This window comes from Garra rufa, chromosome 18, assembly GCF_049309525.1.
Source record: "Garra rufa chromosome 18, GarRuf1.0, whole genome shotgun sequence".
Taxonomy (NCBI): Eukaryota; Metazoa; Chordata; class Actinopteri; order Cypriniformes; family Cyprinidae; genus Garra; species Garra rufa.
In genome coordinates, this window is record NC_133378.1 from 15,370,500 (window position 1) to 15,395,131 (window position 24,632).

At 41.5% G+C, this 24,632-nt stretch overlaps 1 protein-coding gene across 1 annotated transcript in view; it reads right to left on the minus strand.

Moving 5' to 3' along the window:
- Window positions 1-9,273: 9,273 nt before the first annotated feature.
- The window catches only part of pacsin1a (protein kinase C and casein kinase substrate in neurons 1a), a 29,295-nt gene continuing 13,936 nt past the window's right edge, over window positions 9,274-24,632 (minus strand). Inside the window, exons 3-10 of the mRNA XM_073823388.1 lie at window positions 21,581-21,737; window positions 21,177-21,412; window positions 20,082-20,225; window positions 19,231-19,406; window positions 18,751-18,871; window positions 18,228-18,343; window positions 14,355-14,551; window positions 9,274-12,678 (exon numbers count right to left, since the gene is read on the minus strand). Coding sequence (XP_073679489.1) covers window positions 12,569-12,678; window positions 14,355-14,551; window positions 18,228-18,343; window positions 18,751-18,871; window positions 19,231-19,406; window positions 20,082-20,225; window positions 21,177-21,412; window positions 21,581-21,737 — 1,257 coding nt within the window. The 3' untranslated portion in view covers window positions 9,274-12,568. The remainder of the gene's footprint in view (window positions 12,679-14,354; window positions 14,552-18,227; window positions 18,344-18,750; window positions 18,872-19,230; window positions 19,407-20,081; window positions 20,226-21,176; window positions 21,413-21,580; window positions 21,738-24,632) is intronic.

A 24,632-nucleotide genomic window follows, 5' to 3' on the forward strand; every position in this document is an offset into this window, starting at 1 on the left:
CCAGGTACTGTCTTCAGGTCGGGTGTTATTAATTCGGCACTAGTTTTGACATCTTCCTCCTTAATTCTAAAGAGCCTTACAGATGAATTGAGATTTAGCTGCTCAAAAAGAGTGTCAGCATCTGGTATGCTGGTACCATAGGACACAATTCTGTCAGCCAGGTTTTTCAAGGCACCACCCACTCCATCAGGAGCACCCTTTCCATGGGATGCCTCTGTGAAGTTCCATGTAACATAGTTAAATCCTCTCATGAATGGCACTGTTGAGGCTAGATAAAAGTTGGTTTTGTTCCGGTATTGAGATGTGGGCCCATCTGAAATGAAGTGGATGTTCCTTGCATTTGGATGCTCCTCTCGTATGCTCCTCAGTACCGGGTCAAGGTGAGCCCATGTGGCTATGGCATTGTGCTGAAGACAGTCTGAGAGTGATGCAAAAGACTTCACCTTCCCCCCACTGAGATAAATAACTCCAGTATGGAGGGTAACCTGCTGGTTGCCACCTCCAAAGTGAGTTTCTTTAATTTCTCTGCTATATTTACAAGCATAGTTCTCACTGTAGTCAACATGAACTACTACTTCATTCTGGGTTAGGGACTCTCTTAATTTCCTCATTCTTTCAAACTGATGCTTGATGTTGTAAATATGTTTTGAGAAGTTTGAGAGGTGATCCTGTGTCAGTTCTACAAGCTTTTCGATGGAGGTATGTCTCTTCTCAAGAAAAACATTTCTCACTTCCTTCTCTTCTGTGCGCCCATCTGTACCCTTTTTTGGTACTGATTTTGTAACCCACTCTTCCCATATTATGATGTTTTCTTTCTGTGAAGGATCCATTGTTGTGGGAAATTTCTTATTCTTGCAATTGCTGCATGTCCTGTACATGCAAGACATACCATTGTCAGTACACACACTAGCCTGCACAACATCCCTTGGAGAGGATGTGGCTATGATTCCTAGCTGATGCAGCTTTTTTATCTTCAGGCCAAAATTTTCATGTGTTTTACAAGCACATGTTTCTCTATCTTTTATTCTACGGTGGACAATCCAAAATGGCTTAAGTTTGCAGAACTGAGACATGGAAAGTGTATGCCTGGGATTCTCAGACTGAAATCTTTTATGAAGATTTGCCATGTTGTCTGTCAAGGCTCTTTTGCGAAATATCTGGCCATTTTTTCGAATTTCACCAGATTTGCCATTTATTACAGTCGAAACTTCATCTTGGTGAAAGAAGTGGCTAACAATTCTGCGCATTAATATTCTCTGGTTGTTTGGTGATTTTCTCTGGTGACCTCTCTTTCTAGTTTATTTTTGGACCTCTCTGCACTCCGGGTTCACAAATCCCAGCGTTCTCTCCCTCTTCTCAAGTCTTCTAAGTCTTTTCCTTAGGTTTGAAGTCTCTTTAGTCTTCTCCAGAAGTTTCTGTTCCATGTTGCGCAACTTTCCCCTCAATTTTGATAATGTTTTTTTTTCTTTTTTTCGTTTTGGGTGAATCTTTTGGGGTAGATGTATTTATTTCTCTTGGTGCCTGTATCTGATTTTTGGAGGGAGTTGAGTTGATGTCATTACACTGTAAAAAAAAATTAAAAAGACACTTGGAACTTTCGAGAGTAGTGTATGTTGTATAGTTTAACTTAATTACAATTATTAAAATTATAATTATACACAGTTGCTTTAACTTGTGTAGACCAAACTGAGAATTCAGTACACCATTCAGGGTTACCGAAAACCTTATTCACTCTAATAGTGACTTGAAACAAAACAGGATTGTTACAATGAAATATAATTAAAAAAACACTAAAATATATACAGCTAAAACATTTTAAATCTTCGTAACAAAAGTTTGTCCTCATAACTCTGAATAAAAATATTTGACAAAAATACACAAGTTATTCAGGAGCATCATCTGTGATCAATTAGTTGAACCTGACCAGAAAACATGACATTTTAAGCTCCTGCTTTTTAATATTTTAATAATATAAGCTGTTCCTACTAAATGAACTATAACTTTACATATTTATAATTCTACACTTGAAAGTTTAATCAACGTTTAAAAGATATTTGTTTGACAAAATTGGAAACTGGGTCAGACTTTACAGTAAGGTTTTTATTTATGCATTTGTTAACACTTATTTAAGTATTTATTAACATGAACTAATAATGAACAGTATAGTTTTTCAGCATTTGTTAATACTTGTTAATGTTAGTTCACGTCAATACAGTTATTCGTGTTAGCTTATGGTGCATTAATTAATGTTAACAGAGACAAATTTGGATTTTAAACATGTCTTCGTAAATGCTGAAATTAACATTAACATTAACTAAATGCTCTACAAGTATTGTTCACTGTTAGTTCATGTTAATGAATGCATTAATTGTTAACAAACAAAACCTTATTGTAATGTGTTAATGGAAACTGTATTTTTTTATTTGGGACATTTACCTGCTGATACAAGAATGGCTGTTCGTTTGGGGCAGCTTGTTGAAGATTTGCTTGTACCTCATTTGCTTCTTGATTAAGCTGAAGTGAATCATCTTCTTCACTAGATGGTGTTGTGTCTAGTACAGCTTTAAGCTGTTTCTTTCTTTTATAATAACGTTTTGAGTTTTCCCGCCACTGTATTTTTTTCTTTTCATGTTGCTTCTTAGTCAGCTCTTCAGTTTTCTTTATTTTGCCAGTTTGTTTTCGTTTTTGATACCTGGAAGTGGAAAAAAGCATGACATTAAATTAGCATATAGCATAGACTTGATGCTTACTCTCTTGTCTCTCTGTGTGTATGTGTGAGGGGGTTGGCATTTGTGCTTTATGGGGGACACAAATGTTAATGTTTAAAGACACGGGTAAAACATGGGTTCTATACTGGGCCTGAAGATGTGGAGTGGGGTAAAGCTTCATTTTAGGTTTTTTAAATTTAGTACTTTAAATTTAGTTAGTTTTTTAAAGGAGGGTATCCCACGCAGTATGTTTAACAGTCTAAAGCACTTATAGTGCATGAAACAGCGTGTCACCCCCCCCCCCCCCCCTTTAATTAAAATTAATGACAGTGCAGGAAATTTATTAGGCTGCTGTCACTTTAAGAGTCACACAACCTACATGCCTTAGTATGGTGGAAATTTCCCACAGTATGAACAATACACTTAATCTAGCACCAAAGTCCTGTTATAGCAGTGGCTAAAGGGGGATGGGTGTGTGTGTTTGTGCTCTCATGTACATTTCCTAACACTTTAGGCTGCTTTTTGCTAATTACACCTGTTGTAACATCTCCAAACCTAACCTCTCTCTCTCCTTCCTTCTGTTCTCCTCAAGCAGTTCTGGGTTGCTGTATAACTTTTCCCTGAACTTTGTCAACCTGGCCTTTGCTAAAGATTTTTTTTTCTCACTTGCTGACTGTCTACAATGAAACAAATCAAAAGCAAAATATCAACAGTTAGTAAATTTTAAATTAATCTTAAAATTAATAAGAGATTTTTAAAACTCATACACAATATGCTTAAATTCTCATTTCCGAAACAAAAGTTCTCTTTACCGCAACTGGCCTTAAATAGTTGCGGTATATGAGAATGGTGTTGCGGAGGATGAGGTGCCTCAGTATGTTTTGCTAACAAAAAGAGAAGCATGATGGCTTTGCTAATTTTTTTTCAGTGCATATAAATAGACCTTACTAAAGTACACTTTCATAAAAAATTGTAAATCTAACAATTTTCTAAATGTAGAAAACTTATTGTTTCGGTAATGATAATCAAAATGTTGTGTTAACATCTGACAACAGAATTTTTTACATTTAATTGGAGAGATATAAAAAGATGATCTTACCTGGTAGCCATCTTGAAGTAACTGGCCCATGTGCTCCTTCACTCAAAAGCAAACTTTATTTAAATTCTTTATGTGCATTTAAACAGTCCTTAAAAAATGTTGCGGAGGATGAGAAGATCAGGCATGGACACATAATTTTCCTACTTTTTTTCATTAATATTATATATGAATATTCAGTAAAAAAAAAAATCTGTCATCTCAAATAATCTAGTAGAAAATCCATGTATTTTTTTTCTAAATATTTTTATGTTAATTTGATTAAATTACAACATGAAACACATTCAAACACAGCCGGACGCATTGCGGTAATGAGAATTTCAGCAGAAAATGCAGTAAAATAGAAAAATAATTCATTCTCATGTTGAAATTACACATTGTGCAAGGTAGAGAACAGTATTGTCTTTGTTCTGATGCTTTTTATTTTACTAAACTAAACATTTTATATTTAAAATCCTTAGTGCCATGGTACTTTAATGGTTTCGTGAGAATCACCCAACTACACTTGACACTGACGATGGCCTGTGAGGCTGAATAGCCTGTGCAGCAGGCCTGTCTAAGTGGAGATTTCCCGAGGAGTGGAGGCCTCGCCGAAAGGAAGCCTGGCAACACTCTGTGCCTTCCAGGGTGCAACTCTAAGAATGGAGGTGCCGTGGCGCCTCTACACTCAAAACCTGGGGGTAGTCAGTGAGGCTGAATAGCCTGTGCAGCAGAACTACCTGCAGGGAGTTCAGAGGAGTGACTGCTTCAAAGGAAGCCAGAAAAACACTCTGCGTCTTGCAAAGGAAAACTCTAAAAGTGGGGGTCTCGTGACCCACTCCACTTTCAACACTGAGGGTAGTCAGCGAGGCTGAATAGCCTGTGCAGCGGAACTACCTGAGTGGAGTTTTTGCAAAGTGGCGGCTTTGGTAAGAAAGAAGCCTGGTACCACTCTGCACCCAGCAGAGGACGACTCTAAGGATGGAGGTCCGTGACCTATCTACACCCAACACCAGAGGTGGTCCGCGAGGCTGAATAGCCTGTGCAGTCGGACCTCCTATTTCTAGTGAATCTCTGGAGGCAACAAAGGACTCTGAGTGAGGCTGGCAATGTTCTGCGAGCAGCAGAAGGACTCTAAGAATGGAGGTCCCAAGACCTACTACACTTCAACACTGCAGGCGTTCATCGAAGCTGAACAGCCTAAACGACAGTACTGCCTGAGTGGAGTCTGGAGAGTGGAGGCTTTCTAAAGAGGGAGCCTAACACACCTCCGTGCTTAGCAAGGAAGAACTCTGAGAGTGGAGGTCTCATGACCTAGCTACACTCTAGCCTTGAAGGTCATCCGTGAGGCTGACTAGCCTGTGCGACAGAAATACCTTCATTTTGGAGCTCTTCTGGAGAGTGAGGCCTGAGGAGGCCCGACACTCAATCCTGCTAGCAGTGCTATCTGGATTGGAGCTGGAAAACTAAAAGGTTTTTGAGAAAAACCAGCTCAGAGAGTGGACACGGAGGAACCCTGCGTGGTCCATGGGAGAAAGGAACCTGCCTTTACGGGAGGGACCTTACCATGAGTATGGATTTTAGTGAAGTGCCTGAATAGTGCACTTACCACTCACGTGGATTTTAGAGAATGCCCAAAGACTTTGCGTGAGCAAACACCACAAATGTGGTTCTGAGTAGGTGTCCTGAGCATAGCGAGGATCACCAGATTTGCAGTCTCTAGGTGATAGCGGAGCCTGAAAGCGGAGCTTCTGGAGAGGGGAGGCTTCAGCAGAAAGACTCTCTAAGCGAGAGGAGGCCTACGACGCTCTCCCTAGGAAACTCTTCAGAGTGGAGGCCTCAGGTAAAACGCTCTAGGCGAGGGGAGGCCTGACTACACTCGACGCTCAAGAAAGGCAGATACTCACAGTCAGAGCCAATAATGAAAGGTCTCATTTATCATCTAGCTCTGTGTAGTGGAGGCTCCGAGACTACATCTCCAAGGAGAGAAGCCTACAACACTAGCTTTTGGTGAGTGGAAGACTGCACTCCCCCAAAAAATAGTCAGCGAGGCACTCATGGGCCTGCCAGCTGCTATAACTGTGAGAGTGAAGGTCTCAGTACTGTTGGCTGTGACAGAGGGAGACCTATTACACTGTGCTATCACTTAGACACCTGTATTAACCCGGGTGATAGCAGAACCCGGAAGCGGAGCTTTCAGTGAGGGAGGCTTTAATGGTTTACAAGCTCTCGAACATAACAAGCCTGACGCCGCTCAACTGAGGAAGCTCTATCGAATGGAGGCCTTGGAATACACGCCCTCTCATGGAAGGGAGGCCTACTTCCTTTTACACTCAACGCTTGTAGTGACAGGTCCACGGAAAGAGTTCACAAGCTGCCTTAACCTTGTGTTCTCCCGGCCTGTATTTCTGGAAAGTGGAGGCTTAACAGAAACACCTCACATAGAGGAAGCCTAACAACACTCGACCCAGTAAAAAGCTCTTCATGAATTGAGGTCTAAAAATGACCTGCCACATTCAGCGCTAAGAAGTATTATTTTTGTATGTCTCTCTTTACAGAGGACTTCACAGAGAGGAGGCCTCCTAGGCCTGCTACACTCAATCCTACTTCAAAGCGGGGCTTTTTAAAGAGAGCGGAGGCTTCAGTAAAACACCTCTCTCTCAGAGAGGGAGCCTTGGCGACGCTCTATTCACCCTAGCACACAAACTCCTAGGAGTGGAGGTCTCACATATGTGTATATGAAAATACACAGGGAAGGTACCTGACCACACTCATGCAAAAAGAGTATTACTCTTAGCAGGGTTTGAGTGAGCGGAGGCTTCGGCAGAGCGATACTCCGCCTGAAGCAGCTTGACAACGCTCAAGAGGGTTATTCTCGTATGTATATGTATGTTGGATCATGTCTATACCAAGCTCACTCTAGCGGAGGTTTCAAAACCTGACAACGCTTAACCCACGAGGGGGTTTCTACGAGTGGAGGTCTCTACACACTGTTTTCTTTTATAAAACGAGGGGAGACCTGGCTACACTCGGCACTTGGTGGCAGTAGAACTCAAGAGGAGCTCGAAACTGCAATAGTAAACACCCAAGCGGAGCTGGTAGACAAAAGAAAACATACACATACACGCTTGAATATTTTATTAAAGTGTCTTTACTGTTCACATACCGGGCCAACAGATGGAGCCTCAGTCTCATCGTTGGCCCAGCCCCGGAGTCAAGGGGAAAAGGAAGGGGCAGGTAGCCCCACACTGGCGACCTGGCCTCGTCTCTGGCCCTTGGGCCAGGACGGGCCTGGTTTCCCCCCGGTGTTTAGGTGGAGGCGTGGACCGGCAAGGGATGCAAACCCCCGGGGCTCGGTCCAGATCTTTCAGCAGATCAGCCTGGTGCGCCTCTGCAACACTGCCATCGTGTGCAGAGGAGCACCGGCCACTGCCGCATATGTGCCTTTGGAGCCTTCAAGGTCGATGTCCCTCGCTCTGAGAGATAGTTTGCAACCGTCAGCGAGAGACATCGTCACATATCCGCGCCCATGCATTCCCTCGACATCAGCATGATTCACATGCCGATGCCTGTGAATGCGGGCTGAATATGGCCTGTCCCATTCCCTCTCGATCTCTTAAGCAGATCAGGAAGGAATGGGAGGCTCACAGGAGTTGGCTTTGTCATGGCCCGGAAGAAGCCGCTCGTCTAGTCTGCCGAGAGCGGCCTCTTCCCTCGCGGGCTTCCACTGCAGATACAAGCGGACAGCCGCACAGGTCCATAACAGACATCAACTCTTCATATGCGGGGCAGAGAGGCTGCATGGGCTCAAACGAGCTCATATTTGTTCCATTTCAACCTCCTGCTCGCCCTGGCTTGAAGCCAAAAGAGCACTCGCTGCAGAACCGGAGGATGTGAGAGACAACACATCATCCGCTAGCAGCGCATTCTCGTCTCCGGCTGACGTGTGCGAGCGATTAAACGCTCTCTCAAACTCGTCAGCCAGCTCCACCTGTGAGCCCCGCAATCTCAGCCGCCGAGCAGCCTCAGCTGTGGCGGGACCGGAGCAGCGTGGGGCAGATGGATGGCCCGATTCCCTCGAGAAAAGGGCCAGACGAGAACGGAGTTTCTTCAAAGTGAAACTCTCACAATGAACGTGTGCTCTTACACCTAAACACACCAAACAAAGGTCGTGTGCGTCATCAAGTGTCAGATTTCTCTGACACGGATCCGCACACTTCCTAAACAGTTTTCTTTCTCTAGGCATCGCTGTACTCACTCGTTTAGAACAGAGGACTCTGAAGACAAAAAGATGGTGTTGTGCTCTCAGGCACCTGCTTTTATACTAGCAGGCGCCTGTTGATGATGTCATAGGCTGGCGCCGGCCAGTGTCAAGTTCACTGTCATTGTTCTATACCTTGTTTCAGAACCGGTCATGCCGAAGGCAGTTCCCATAGTGTCCTGAACCAGGACGCAGCGTAGAGTTCCCTCCGGAAGGGAACCGAGATTCATCCGTGAAGAGAACACCTCTCCAAAGTGCCAGACACCATCGAATGTGAGCATTTGCCCACTCAAGTCGGTGACCCAGATGAGGACGAAGAGCATGCAGATGAGCTTCCTTGAGACGGTTTCTGACAGTTTGTGCAGAAATTCTTTGGTTATGCAAACCGATTGTTGCAGCAGCTGTCCAGGTGGCTGGTCTCAGACGATCTTGGAGGTGAAGATGCTGGATGTTGAGGTCCTGGACTGGTGTGGTTACACGTGGTCAGCAATTGTGAGGCCAGTTGAATCCTCTGAAATGCCTTTGGACAGGCAACAGTTCTGGTGGACATTCCTGCAGTCAGCATGCCAATTGCACGCTCCCTCAAAACTTGCAACATCTGTGGCATTGTGCTGTGTGATACAAACTGCACATTTTAGAGTGGGCTTTAATTGTGGCCAGCCTAAGGCACACCTGTACAATAATCATGCTGTCTAATCTGCATCTTGATATGCCACACCTGTGAGGTGGATGGATTATCTCAGCAAAGGAGAAGTGCTCACTAACACAGATTTAGACAGATTTGTGAACAATATTTGAAAGAAATAGGCCTTTTGTGTACATAGAAAAATCTTTGAGTTCAGCTCATGAAAAATGGGGGCAAAAACAAAAGTGTTGCATTTATAATTTTGGTAAGTGTAGATTATGGATTTGATTCTTAAGAAACACACATCCTGATGAAAAATCTTGAATATAATCCAGTGTTCAACAACCTGAGGGGACAGGCTTCCTCAGTTGTGTCTTGGTTCCAGTCTGTCCAACCTATTCCTCCTAACAAATAGTATTCTATGTAAAACATTTTGGGAAAATATGCATTGTGAAAAGTGCAAATGCTGTACAATATTTTCTAATGAAGTGCCTTACTCTAATGTGAACCTTTCTAAATGAATTGCCAAAAAAACTGAAAGCATGTCAAGTGTTTTGGTAAAAGAAGAAATAATTTAACGTTCTCAAAAAAATGGAGCACACGCTTTGCAAGTTTTTCTCAACGAACATGTTTTCTCCTTCCAAACTAATATTGCAATATTGACATAAGCACAAAAAATTCAACTCAGGTTTTCGACATTATTTTGATCATCATTATGTTCATCATCATTAACTGTATGCATATATAAATGAACGTTATGTTATGGATGAGGAGGCACTACACCAGCAAGGAGGTCGATTTACATCAACTAACTATGAACATACACACGTCCTCTACACTGCAAGAGAAACGTTCACGACATAAACCTTCATCCCTTCATTTGCATAAAGTACAAATCAACATTAAAAATAGCATTTACATTACACGGCTCTTTACTGTCTCAACTCAGGTGTTTGTTTCTACTCAACACAGTTGTACAGTTACAGTAGAATATAATCTTAATAAATTACATCATCATATACAAATATGACGGCGTGGACCCACACGCATTTATACAGGTATGGTACATAGTGATTTCATTGCAGTCAAAATCAAATTAATACAATATGGTATCTATAGAGCATTACAGTGTTATTTTTTCAAAGCGTTGTTCTTTTGTTACCCAACATTTACAGTTATAACACTACATTTTTATTTTCTATACATAAACACAACTCATACACACTGAATATAATAAAGAGGATACTCCCCAATACGACAACCCCGACACGTGTACCCTTCCGTACTTCTTTTTGTGTACATGTTACAGAATATTTTAACAATGCAAGTTATTTTTTTTTTCTAGACTGAACAGTTTTAGACAAATCACAAAGCTGCTTGGGGGTCTTTCCTTTGAATGTATTTTGTCACATCCTGTTTCTTTGTTTATTTTTATTTTTTCACTCCCTCACTGAAACTTCATGAATGATGCGCAACTCCACATATGTGTTTTTAGTACTGCAATCTGGAAAAAAACAAGCATGTGAGGAGCACTGCTTGCATTATCAAAATCGTGGCTTATCGTCGTACTGAGTTCAGCAGTGAGAGGAATAAAAAACAAAGTGCTCCTAAAAGTATTTGGACACTTGAGTCATACATAAAAATGTATGAGGCTTAGACAATAGAAATGCCAAAGTTCTACACAATTTTAGCCATCTATAATTTTAAACCTTAAACTACTTTTTGTGGGGTTTTGGTTGAAAATGTTTTATCCAATGCAAAGCAATGAGGGATATTTCACTCAAAAATGAAAATTGACGTTTACTCTCGCATTGTTCCAAATATGTATGAATTTTTCTAATGTTGAGCACTAATATTGATGATAATTGACAATAGCCATTGAATTTCACACTGAATAACTCTTTGGTTACCAACATTTTTTCTTTTGCACTCATTTGTTCTTTTGCATTCAGTGGAAAAAAGAAACGTAGACAGGTTTGGAATAACTTGTTTTTTTTTTTTAGGTAAACTATGCCTTTTAAGTGTCCAAATACTTTTTGGTCCACATATGTTGGCACCATGTTTTAATTTTTATTTGAATTAGTATTTAAAATTGAGTATATTTCAAAAGTGTATAACATGTTTTAAACAATATATCTGATGCGAAACCATAGTGTGTTAGTTAACAGGCCATAAAACTACAAGTAATCAGTTGTGAATATTTGAACTTGTGATGCATGTGGTGGTCCAGGTGTGAAATTCACTCATGTTCTGTGCATAAGTAGCCCAAATCATGCACAGGAAACATTCATGTCCATCTGAAGTACCTTGATTTGATATCAAGAGGAGACCATGAATAGATGCCAAATAGATTATGCCTATACAAGACCTTCTTGGAGTAACTAAGAACAACACATAACTTTGACAAACAAGATGACACTGCGCAACGATCAACCAGTTGGACAACTGTGGCTATGTTCAGAACATTGTGCTAACATACTATGCAGTATACAGTATGTATACTAGGTACAGTTCATGGATTACCCAGATGACGTTGTTTATTTACAACAGGGGTGGGGAACCTTGATCCTCGAGGGCCGGTGTCCCTGCAGAGTTTAGCTCCAACCCTAATCAAACACACCTGAATAAGCTAATCAAGGTCTTCAGGATACAGGTTGGTATTTTGTTTTTCAGGGTTGGAGCTAAACTCTGGCCCTCGAGAATCAAGGTTCCCCACCCCTGATTTACAACATAGCTATGCAGCTCGATGAATCACAGCTTTAATTCTGGTTTTACATCTCCATTTTGGCAGTGAGATCCAATAATGAGACAATTTTATACACAATTCAATTAAAAGTCAAGACTGATTGAAGAAAAATGTTGTGAGGGATAGACTCTTTACAATGGCATGCACTGTTCTAGTTCTAGATCATGTCATTCTCACCCATTCACAACTTTGAAAATGGTTTTATGGGTTTTTTTGTCAACAGAATGTTTTTGTAACGTTTCCTCAGCTGAAGAATCCATATGTTGTTAAACAGTATGTACTTCAGTCCCGCACAGCCTCAAATTTATTCCTGTCAAAAATTAAATATGGCGCCACCCTGACTACTGTTCAAAAGTTATGTTTCACATACTGTCTTTAACAAATAGTATGCCGTATCCATACTCCTGCTAATGTAGTATTTTGTTCTGAACATAGCCTGAGATTTTCCACCACTTCTTGGTGTGGGGTTGACATGAGTCTGTTGCCCTCTGTGGTCGCTGTGGGAATTGCATACGGTACAGAAGGCCTGAGGACTCAAGGGCTACATGCTCCATAGCACATGCTGCTATGCATAAAGACACAGACATCAAGAGAACGATACCTAATATAATAATCAGCAGCACGAGGCATGAACTGGTGGTGAGAGTAAGAGGAAAACCGAATAGCCCGTTGTGAGTTGTTATCTGTTTAACACGTTAATCTGTTTGACTGGATGAGTACCCCATAATTGCACACTGAATCATGTCCTAAAATACAGCAGAGTGGCCACATGAATATCTGTTCAGTTGGATATTATGCTAATGTCTGTAATATAATTTCAAATAACATGTAATCTGCACCAATAACGTGTAGCCTGTACTTGCATAACTGATGGGTCATTTTATGTGTTCATATCTGTTTGTTTGTACGTATGTATATGCTATTTGCAAATAGATATTAGTAGTGAGCAAGCTCGTCCCCGCCTCCCCGATAAGATCAATATATATACATGGTGTGGCTATCTTTACTAAGATTTTTTTTTTTTTTTAAACAAGACTGCATTGCACATCTTCAGGGAAAGTCGTTCATATTAAGTCTCTGGCGTTTTTTGCCATGTCGTTAGATCGGACAATCAGAGCTGCCTCCAAAGGTGTGTTGTCCTCCAGTCAGGTGATCAGATTTCCTCAACGTAATTGGCCGGGTATAAGCCTGTCCGGCCGCAGTCCAGACGACCTCTGCACCAGCCCTGGTCATCTTCCTCTTCGATCTTTGTTAATTCATCACCTGTGAGAGATACAGATTATAACATATGTACCTGCCATATGTACAGTAAGGGAAAAAATTATTTGATCCCCTGCTGATTTTGTATGTTTGCCTACTGACAAAGAAATGATCAGTCTATAATTTTAGTGAGAGACAGAATAATAAAAAAAATGTAATAAGCAAAATATCTGGCTCGCAGGTGTCTTTTATACAGGTAACATGCTGAGATTAGGAGCACTCTGTTTAAGAGAGTGCTCCTAATCTCATCTTGTTACCTGTATAAAAGACACCTGTCCACAGAAGCAATTAATCAATCAGATTCAAAACTCTCCACCATGGCCAAGACCAAAGAGCTGTCCAAGGATGTCAGGGACAAGATTGTAGACCTACACAAGGCTGGAATGGGCTACAGCTTGGTGAGAAGGTGACAACAGTTGGTGTGATTATTCACAAATGGAAGAAACACAAAATAACTGTCAATCTCCCTCAGTCTGGGGCTCCATGCAAGATCTCACCTCGTGGAGTTTCAATGATCGTGAGAACAGTGAGGAATCAGCCCAGAACTACACGGGAGGATCTTGTCAATGATCTCAAAGCAGCTGGTACCATAGTGATCCAGAAAACAATTTGTAACACACTATGCCGTGAAGGACTGAAATCCTGTAGCACCCGCAAGGCGCCCCTTCTTTAAGAAAGCACATGTGCATGCCTGTCTAAAGTTTGCCACTAAACATCTAAATGATTCTGAGGAGAACTGGACAAAAGTGTTGTGGTCAGATGAGACCAAAATCAAGCTCTTTGGCATCAACTCAACTCGCCATGTTTGGAGGAGGAGGAATGCTGCCTATGACCCCAAGAACACCATCCCCACTGTCAAACATTGATGTGGAAACATTATGCTTTGGGGGTGTTTTTCTGCTAAGGGGACAGGACAACTGCACCGCGTCAAAGGGACGATGGATGGGGCCATGTAGCATTAAATCTTGGGTGAGAACCTCCTTCCCTCAGCCAGGGCATTGAAAAAGGGTCGTGGATGGGTATTTCAGCATTACAATGACCCAAAACACACAGGCCAAGGTAAAAAATGGAGTGGCTCAAGAAGAAGCACATTAAGGTCCTGGAGTGGCCTAGCCAGTCTCCAGACCTTAATCCCATAGAAAATCTGTGGAGGGAGCTGAAGTTTTGAGTTGCCAAATGCCAGCCTCAAATCCGTAAAGACTTGGAGAGGATCTGTAAAGAGGAGTGGGACAAAATCCCTCCTGAGATGCGTGCAAACCTGGTGGCCAACTACAAGAAACGTCTGACCTCTGTGATTGCCAACAAGGCTTTTGTCTCTAAGTACTAAGTCATGCTTAAGTCAACTTTGTTGAAATGCATTTTTCTGGATTTTTTTTTTTAATTCTATCTCTACATGTTAAAATAAACCTACCATTAAAAATATTGACTGATCATTTCTTTGTCAGTGGGCAAATGTACAAAATTAGCAGGAGATCAAATCATTGTTTCGCTCACTGTATAGTTGAAAAATCATGTGGTATATGGATGACGTCCAATATAAAGACTAACATCATAGTTACAGTTTAAGTATTGTGTAACAACAAAAATGACATTACTTTTGGCTCCAGTCTGCCTTAACAATATTGATGATGACAGCTGCTGAAATGATATAACATAATACATTTTGCTTTGCACTTTACCTGCTTTGAAGGTTAGCTCATCTTGCTCTTGCCCTTCATAGTCATAGAGTGCTCGCACTCGCACGCCTCCTTTGCTGCTCGAGTCATCTTCGAAAGAGTTTGCTCCGCCATTCGTCTCATTCCCCGAGTATCCAGCGGGCTGCTCATCATCTGACCATTCTGTGGAGTATGTCTGGTTCTTATCGTAGCTGCTCACACTAGTCAAAGACAAGGGACACATGAGGTTAGTATGAACACAGAAACAACTGATTCCACCTTTGTCTGTACACTTGGAAAGCATTTACAGCTAGATGGCAAGAGAACCTTTTAAAGTGGTCATATGCAGCGATTTCATGTTTTCATTTGTCTTTGGAGTGTTACAAGCTGTTTGTGCATAGATAAGATCTGTAAAGTTGCAAAGATTAAAGTCTCAAACCCAAAGAGATATTTTTTTCTAACGTTAAGACTAATCCGTGCCTTCCTAAAATGCCTCATTCAAACACGCCCCCACAAATCTACCTCACTGTGTGGTGGGGAAGATTTGCATAACACCACCAAAATGTATAAATGAAGAAAGAAGGCATAACTTTTATTCTTGCTGTAGTATTGTTGCCTCCACCATGTCGTGGAGATGCTGTGTGTTTTGTTGCAAAAGCAAAACTACTTTGTTTGGCCTTCCAAAAGAAGACACAACTATAAATCAGTGGTTAAGTTGTATTTACAACACTGTTCCAGAAGAGTACAACTCAAATATTCAAATCTGTGCAGCACAATTTACAGAGGACTGTTTCCTAAACCTGGAAAAGTACAACCCTGCTGTACACAAAGGCTGTTTCTAATAAGTGGGGAAATTACATCTTTGCAAGAACAGTCTGCCGTTTCTGACTCGCAGCCTGTAAGTATGTTTTAATATTTAAAGAATTTGCTACTGACTATTCAAGTTTTGAGCAGTGTAGTGTAGCGATTGTTGTTTGTCGTTTCTATGATTACAAATGCAGACATGGTTTTATGCTAGTATTTTCTTTACCCCATGTAAAAAGACAGCAATATAATTGCTTTGGAAGCTGATATTCCAAATATGGTAAGGGGCGTAACAAGCCAGAGCATGTATACATGTAATGCGTCGAATGCTCAAGACAGTTGGATATTGCTGTGTATCTATAAAAAAAAAAAATGATATAAATACTGTTCAGTTTCTCACAAAAAACGATTGTTTCGTGTCTTAGGACATCAATGTATCGTCACAAGCCACAGGATTTAATTTGGATTTGTCTGTGTATGCTTTTTTTTTTTTTTTTTTTTACTTTCAAAGGTTTGGTGCCCATTCACTGCCATTATATGCCTAACAGACTGCAACAGTTTGAGTTAAAAATCTGCGTTTGTGTTCTACTGAAGAAACAAAGTCGCCTACATCTTGGATGCCTTGGGGGTAAGTGTCACGGTGAGATAGAGGAGATCTGGGTCCAAAATGCAGGGAAAGGATTTTAACGAACAATAAACAAACAAACAAACAAAAGGCCAACACGGCACAACACGACACGAAAAACAAGAGCAAGACTGGAGCAAGACTTCAAGGGACACAAAATACAAACCAACAGGAAACAATGCAGACTCACAGAGTGGGGAAAGAGTGGAGATTATAAAGTCTGTGATAATGAGGGTCAGCTGTGGGTGTGAGTGATGAGACAGGTGTACGAGATCAGGAGGGAAGTGCGAGAGGAAGGGAAAAGGGGAAACAGCGACCTCAGGTGGCTGAGGGAAAACCCCACAGCCCAGATCGTGACACTACCCCTCCCCTACGGAACGGCTCCCAGACGTTCCCTGAGGCCAAAAACAGTCTGGAGGGAGGAGGAACGGGGGAAGGTGAATCAGGGGGAGGGATGGCGGGCCAGGCCCGTGCAGTTGCAGCAGGCCCGGAGAAGAATGTTCTGGGAGGCTGGGCAAAATCAGCGCAGGGCATGAGAACTTGGGCAGGGCACGACCGGACCCAGGAAAAACGTCCGCGGGCATCGCCGCCAGGGGAACGTCAGTTGGCCTCGCCGCCAGAGGAACGTCCGCGGGCACCACAGCCAAGGGAACGTGAGCTGGCCTCGCCGCCAGTGGAACGTCCGCTGTCATTGCCGCGTCCGGAACAGAGAGCTCGGTCACCGCCGCGTCCGGAACAGAGGGCACGGTCACCGCCGCGTCCGGAACAGAGGGCGCGGTCACCGCCGCATCCGGAACAGAGAGAACGGTCACCACCGCGTCAGGAACAGAGAGCGCGGTCACCGCCGCGTCCGGAACAGAGAGCTCGGTCACCGCCGCGTCCGGAACAGAGGGCGCGGTCACCGCCGCATCCGGAACAGAGAGAACGGTCACCGCCGCGTCCGGGACAGAGGACGCGGTCACCGCCGCGTCCGGAACAGAGGGCGCAGTCACCGCCACGTCAGGAACAGAGGGCGCAGTCACCGCCACGTCAGGAACAGAGGGCGCAGTCACCGCCGCGTCCGGAACAGAGAGAACGGTCACCGCCGCCGCCAGAGGAACGTGAGCGGGCACCGCCGCCACAGGAACGTCTGCGGCCACCGCCGCCACAGAAACGTCAGCGGGCACCGCCGCCATAGGAACGCGAGCCGGCCTCGCCGCCAGAGGAACGCCAGCAGTCACCGCCGCGTCCGGCACAGAGAAAGCGGTCACCACCGCGTCAGGAACAGAGAAAGCGGTCACCGCCGCGTCAGGAACAGAGAAAGCGGTCACCGCCGCGTCCGGAACAGAGAGAGCGGTCACCGCCGCGTCCGGAACAGAGAGCGTGGACACTTCCGCCTTCCCACGGAAGAGCCACTCCACCCCCACTGCAAAGCGGGAATGCCGTCGCGCCGACTCGGCCCTACAGGCCTCCATCTCGGCCAGTTGGAGGTAAATGACCTCCTCGAACCGAGCGGCCAACGCCGCCTCAAACGCCGCCGCCTCCTCAGAAAAAAAAAAATTACTCCCCGCTGGACCCATCTGTGGAGTCTGCATTCTGTCACGGTGAGATAGAGGAGATCTGGGTCCAAAATGCAGGGAAAGGATTTTAATGAACAATAAACAAACAAACAAACAAAAGGCCAACACGGCACAACACGACACGAAAAACAAGAGCAAGACTGGAGCAAGACTTCAAGGGACACAAAATACAAACCAACAGGAAACAATGCAGACTCACAGAGTGGGGAAAGAGTGGAGATTATAAAGTCTGTGATAATGAGGGTCAGCTGTGGGTGTGAGTGATGAGACAGGTGTACGAGATCAGGAGGGAAGTGCGAGAGGAAGGGAAAAGGGGAAACAGCGACCTCAGGTGGCTGAGGGAAAACCCCACAGCCCAGATCGTGACAGTAAGCAGATAGACATCAAAATTTAATTTTTGGGCGAACTATCCATTTAACTGAAATAAAATATTTCATTTCTTAAATTGTTTGTTATATATTTCTCAGTTTGAAGAGAAAAAAGGGCCTTTTAAGCCATTTCAGAACCATTACATAAATACTGAGGTTGAATATTGTGTAACAACTGAAAATGCTGATACATATATATTTACATGCACTTACTATTATAATAACAATAAAATATGCATAATTACATGCAAGTAATCCTGAACCAAGCCCTAATCCTAACCCTAACCATATAGTAACCAAACCATCACTTGGTACATAAATGCATAATAACAAGGACACCTTAAAATAAAGTGTAACTATTTTTATGTATATATCACAACTTTGCATTCTCTAAAATACCATATAGTCAACTCAAGAACCCTGTACAGGCAGAAATTATTTTTTTGTTGAACTTCAAAGAAAGAGTAAAGAGGACAGCAACCAACCAAGATGAAAGGAAGGACACTGAAAACAAATGAGGAAAGCAGAGATGATGTCTGACCTGCCGCGGTCTCCTGGTTGACCTGCGTGCTCTGTGTTTGGAGTAGCAGGAGCGACTCCATCTGGCTTCTTCTTTTCTCTCTTTGCAACAGCATTGGTGGCTTCTGGATTATATTCCTGAGAGAATTCAGAACAGAAAATCAGTGTTTCACTACAAACAGCATCTGAACATTCCTATTTTTCCTATATAAAAATATATTTTTCATATCATACATATACACTAAAAAAGAGAATATTATAGTTGTCCCTGAATTTGAAATGCTTACTCAACAACTACTATATAAAAACAAATAAATCTAACAATGTTTTAAATAAGGTTTAGGAAAAACTAATTCTAGATTGTAGAATTTATGCAATTAAGCCTTTTGACTTATAGCCTTACTGGGATTTTAAAGCTTGTGTCAACTTTGATGTGTGGCAACTAGCCCTGGGCTCCTCTGGCTTTTTAATAAACCCAGAAACCTGAAAAGGGCACAAGACTGTTAAAACCTCTAATGTTTATTTGTTTATTGAAAGCGGTGTACCTCAAATTGGGGCCAGTTCATATGCATGCCAGGACCGTGATTATTACTGAACCACTTGAGATCCTCTTGTGTGTTGGCAGCCAGAATGGTGCGTTCAAACTCACGGTACACTGCTGCATAGCTAAAGTATGGAAAGCACAAATGCAAATAACACAAACTCAGCAGGCTCTGACAAATGCATCTAATCTAGAATAAAAAGTAAACTAGACAACTGTAATACTTTCACTCCAGTGAGTTGTTAATCACTGCAACCAGATCACAAAAACTAATTGATTGAAGACTCAAACAAATGAAATGTTCATGAATTAGTGTATAATGACTAATATTTCAGTCTGCACAAATTGAAAATGTGTTCAATTATTCAAAGAACAAATTATCTCAGCTTGCTTCAAGACTTTTACTTGCTATCTTAGCTAAAGCACATACTATTATCTTTGTGAATCAGTACAGACAAATTGTTTTTTGGGGGTTTACACTCACCTTTGGTTCTCGGTGAGGTTTAAGTGTCGTTTGATGTCCAGAAGAACCTCTTTGAGGAAGGTCAGTCGCTTGACCTCGTGCTGCTGGCATTGGTCAAACACCTGCTCCATGCACTCCATGTACTGCGGTGTGCACTTCGACAGCTCATCCAGAGACTTCTCGTACTTCTCCTTTGCCTGCAGCACAAACACAAATGCACAGCTTGAGTCACAGCCTCGATTTAAGAACAATACTAAGCTAAGCTGCACAAAGGTACCTCTGAATATGCTATTTTGGTGCTTACAACAAGCCTAATCAAAATCTATTTAAAAACGTCTTGGATACACATTAATAATTTAAGACCATTAGATTTCAAAGTTTCATCCTCCAGGACTGTACTGTCATAATTCAATAGAGGGAGAGAGTGATTGTTATGTCTTTGAATGTAATAACACCATATAAAAGTCATTGCTCGTTTTAATGGCTCGTAATTGTAAGTGATATAAGATCTTGAAGGTAAATGTCTCTCAGCTGAGATGTGCTCCAGACCCAGCACTTTTTTCCAATATAAATTGTATTAATTCAGTGTAGGTAGGAAATGGAAAACCTGGAGCGGATGGTGAAATAACTGACGTTCCAATCCACTCACAAGCTTTGTTCCAGTCTGTGATTTGTTTTGATTGGACCATATGAACTCTTGTTTGGAAATCTTTTTGGCTAAGACAAAATATATTAGCTAACATGGCCAAAAACAGGCTGAAATGTTGCTCAATATTCCCTCTTTATAGAATGGTTGTATAAAATTAGTACTGCATTATCTGCATGGCTGTAACCTAGGGATAGTACTTAATGTTTTTAGCTGTTTTCCGCACCTTCTGCACATCCTGTTTGCATTTCTCTGTCTTCTCATGGAATTTCTTCTGCTGGTCAGGAGCGACAGATGCATCTGCCTCACGGGCCGCAGCCATTTTCTCCTCTTTACATGCCATGTGATAGTTCTTCTTTGCTGTCTCCATCTGCAGCCAGATATGCAAAATTTTAACTAACTGTAATACTGCAACTGAATGGATGAAGCTTAGAGAATGGTTAGTTAAACTGACTAAAATTGTGAGACAAGTTGCTACAATAGAGTCAGGGTCAGTTCTGACCCTTTCAAGAATTATTCAAAACCCACTTGCTTTCTTCCAGGCTTTAAATGCAAAACTGATGTATAGAAAATATCACAACAAGTCCATCTGAGTCTATGCCCAATATGCCAAATCTTCTAAAAACCACATAACAGTTTTGTCTGAGGAACATCCCGATTTACTGAAAAGCTAGATATCCACCTATTTCTCCTTTTCATGTTCATGATCACAAAACTGGTCTGGATGATTTGTACTATCTAAGGCCCGGTTTCACAGACAGGGCTTAGCTTAAGCCAGGATGAGTTCAATTAAAACATTTAAGTAATTTTTATAAATATGACTTGTAAATATGAAAACATTACTGGTGTGCATCTTGAGACAAAACAAAGACACTGGTATATTTTAAGATCAGACTAGGCTTAAACCTTGTCTATGAAACCAGGGGTACATGTCATAACTGGTTTAAGTAACTGATTCAATGATCCAATTGCAGCAGTTAACAGCTCACTGAGGAGGAAGATTATCAGTGAATTATGACAAATTTTGGTCTTTCTTACAACTTTCACATGAATTCAGAAGACATTATTTGTGACTTTTTCATTTAAGCGTTATTATTCCTCCTTTTTTCACAGAAGACAATGTCATATGGGGTTGGAAAGAGTGAGTAAATAATGTAAGATACCATTAGAGTACAGTTGTTGTAAATGTGTAAACATATTGTAAGCATAATACATCAGCTGTATTTCAGGCTGCATGCATATTTAATATGCATTTCAATTATTTATATGCATAATGTATGTTAACACAGAATTGACATAATTAATATCTTTTTATATATACCTCTTTGAGTTTCTTCGCCCAGGGTTTCTGGGCTTTCTTGAAGCCCTCTTCTGCCTCTTTGGTTTCCTTGAAGCCACCAATCATCTGTCTGTGGTAAGAGTCTTTCTGCCAGTTCTTCACCTTCTCAATGTCTTCGTTCATCAGACCGTTCTTCACCTCTTGATGAAGTTCACTCACCTTATCGGCCTCTGTCATCATAGCTATCCAGGCCCGCTCCACAGACCCATACTGAGGCCCTGGCCACACAAGCAAACACATACAAAATCAGAAATGCATAGAATAATATACTGTGATGACTTCTTTATTGGCATGGTTTGTATTTGGCTTTTCCCAATAATAGTTCTGAAAAGTTATAATAACAGCTTAAAGAAGAAGAAATGAAGCTGTAGATTTTTCAAACTGACCTTTCTCGATCAGTTGCCTCCACCTTTTGGACCATTCAGTGAGCTGCTGGCTGTAGGACTTCTCAATCTTGGCACGTTCCTGAAGGCAGTTCATAAGATCATTGCAGAGTCGATGACCGTCATCAATTCTCTTGACGGCACGCTTATAATTTCCCACCTAAGAAAAATGGAAGAAGTCATATTACATATCACATCATATAACATATACACTATCTCACAAAACACCCCTCACATTTCTGCAACCATTTTAGTATATCTTCTCAAGGGACAATACTATAGAAATGAAACTTGTATATATTTTAGAGTAGTCAATGTGCAGCTTGTATAGCAGTATAGATTTACTGTCCCCTGAAAATAACTCAACATATTATTGTCAAAATAGCTGGCAACAAAAGTGAGTACACCTTAAGTGAACTTGTCTTAATCATCCTGGGCATGGAGTTGACCAGAGCTGCAGGTTGTTGCTGGGATACTCTTTCATTCCTCTATAATGACATCACAGAGCTGCTGGACGTTAGACACATATTGCTTCTCCACCTTACGCTTGAGGATGCCCCACAGGAGCTTAATAGGGTTCAGGTCTGGAGACATACTTGGCCACTCCATCACCTTCACCTTCAGCTTCCTCAGCAAGGCATTTGTCATCTTGGTGGTGTGTTTGGGGTTGTCATGTTGGAAAACGGCCATTCGGCCTAATTTCTGGAGGAAAGGCATCATGTTCTGCTTCAGATTGTACAGTAAATAATGGACTCCATGTTTCCCTCAATGAACTGCAGCTCCCCAGAACCAGCAGCACTCATGCAGCCCCAGACCATGATGCTACCACCACCATGCTGTACTGTAGACAAGACACAATTTTCTTGGTACTCCTCACCAGGGCATCGCCACACATGCTGGACACCATCTGAGATCTTATAGTCTCATCAGACCACAGGACATGGTATTTCATGCTCTTGGTTGTCTTCAGCAAACTGTTTGCAGGCTTTCTTGTGAGCCAGCTTCAGAAGAGGTCTTCTTCTGGGATGACGCCTATGCAAACCAACTTGTTGCAGTGTGCGGCAATGCCTTTTAAAGCAATGCTGGCAGCACTCATGCATCTGTTTTTTGAAGCCAGGTTTTGCACCTGATGCACAGAACGAGTGCTCAACTTCGGTGATCGACCCTTTTGAGGCCTGTTCTGAATGGATCCCATCTTGGAAAACATCTGTATGACTCTGACCACTGTAGTGTAACTCGGTTTCAGGGTGTTACTGATTCTTTATCAGCCTTGGCCATCTTTGTGAAGAGCAACAATTCTAATTCTCAAATCCTCAGAGAGTTCTTTGCCATGCGATGCCATGTTAAACATCCAGTGGTCAGTATGAGAGAATTGTACTTAAAACACCTAATTTTAATTGCTCTAATACAAGATACACAACTTTGTATGGTCCTGTCAAGCAGACAAAACCTTAAACATGATGAATAGGACATGTGACTTTGCATGGTTAAACAACATACTGCTGTTATCACTTAGGGTGCACTCAATTTTGTTGCCAGTTATTTTGACAATAATGGCTGTATGTTGAGTCATTTTCAAAAGGCAGTAAATCTATACTGCTATACAAGCTGCACATTGACTACTCTAAAATAAATCCAAGTTCCATTTCTATAGTATTGTCCCTAGAGAAGATATACTGAAATGGTTGCTGAAATGTGAGGAGTGTACTCACTTTTGTGAGATACTGTAACTTGATATACAATTCTGGTCAAGGGTTTGCATAACCCATGTTATCTGCAAGAAGATATTATGAAAATTGCATTTAGGGCTGATGAAGTTATTTGACATAACAGATACGCACATAGCTTACCGTTTCAAAGTTTGGGGTCGGTAAGATGTTTTGAATATTTTTGAAAGAAGTCCCTTCTGCTCACCAATACTGCATTTATTTGATGAGAAATACAGTAATATTGTGAATTATATTTACAATTTACAATAACTATTTACTATATTTTCTAATTAAATTTATTCATGTGATCAATGCTGAATTTTCAGCATCATTACTCCGTTCTTTAGTATCACATGACCCTTCAGAAATCATTCTAATATACTGATTTGCTGCTCAAGAAATATTCCTGATTATTATCAACGTTAAAAACAGTTGTGCTGTCCAATATGTCTGTTCGAAGCTGTAATGCATTTTTTAATAATCTTACTGTAGAATGTTCACAAGAGCAGCATTTATTTGAAATTTAAATTTGTGTAACTTTATAAATGTCTTTACTCTGAAGTTTGAGAAAAAAAGCCCCCATTCTGCTTCCAAACTGTTTGTATGTATGTATGTACACCTATTTCACAAGACAAAACAAAAACTGAACATACACAAATATAATATAATATAATATAATATAATATAATATAATATAATATAATATAATATAATATAATATAATAGAATAGAATAGAATAGAATAGAATAGAATAGAACAGAATAGAATAGAATTATATTGGAAAACCATACAGTGTACCATTCTCTCTGGTGCCTGCAGGTGGCATAAGGAAGTCAAGAGGAATGATTGCGGGTGATAGGAGGGGGATGGGACTCATTCTTGTGCATGTGAAGTTACGCAATGACTGCCACAGCTTTGTGTCCATGTGCTCCTAGAGCGCTAATCCTGCGCATCACTGCACTAACAATGACATCATACACACACACACACACACACACACACATCCAGGGAAGCTCAGTGAGGCTTTGAGTTTTAAAGAGATGGGTTTAAAGAGATGAAAAACACAATAGCCTCACTGCAGTTATGTCTGCTGGAATATATAAACAACACCAGTTTTCTGAATGCCTTTTAAGTGATTGAATATTGTCAAAATACTGAAAAATATTGACATATTGCTCTAGAAGGCAGTATATAGTATATATTGCTTACAGTGCAGTAAAAGGTTAGCTCACTGTACAATCTTTAATTAATGTTCAACAATTGAGCTTAATTGTAAAAGTCTATCTATTTGTCTGTGTAGATTCATTACTAAATCATCCATGTATTAAAACTAGTGGTGGGCCGT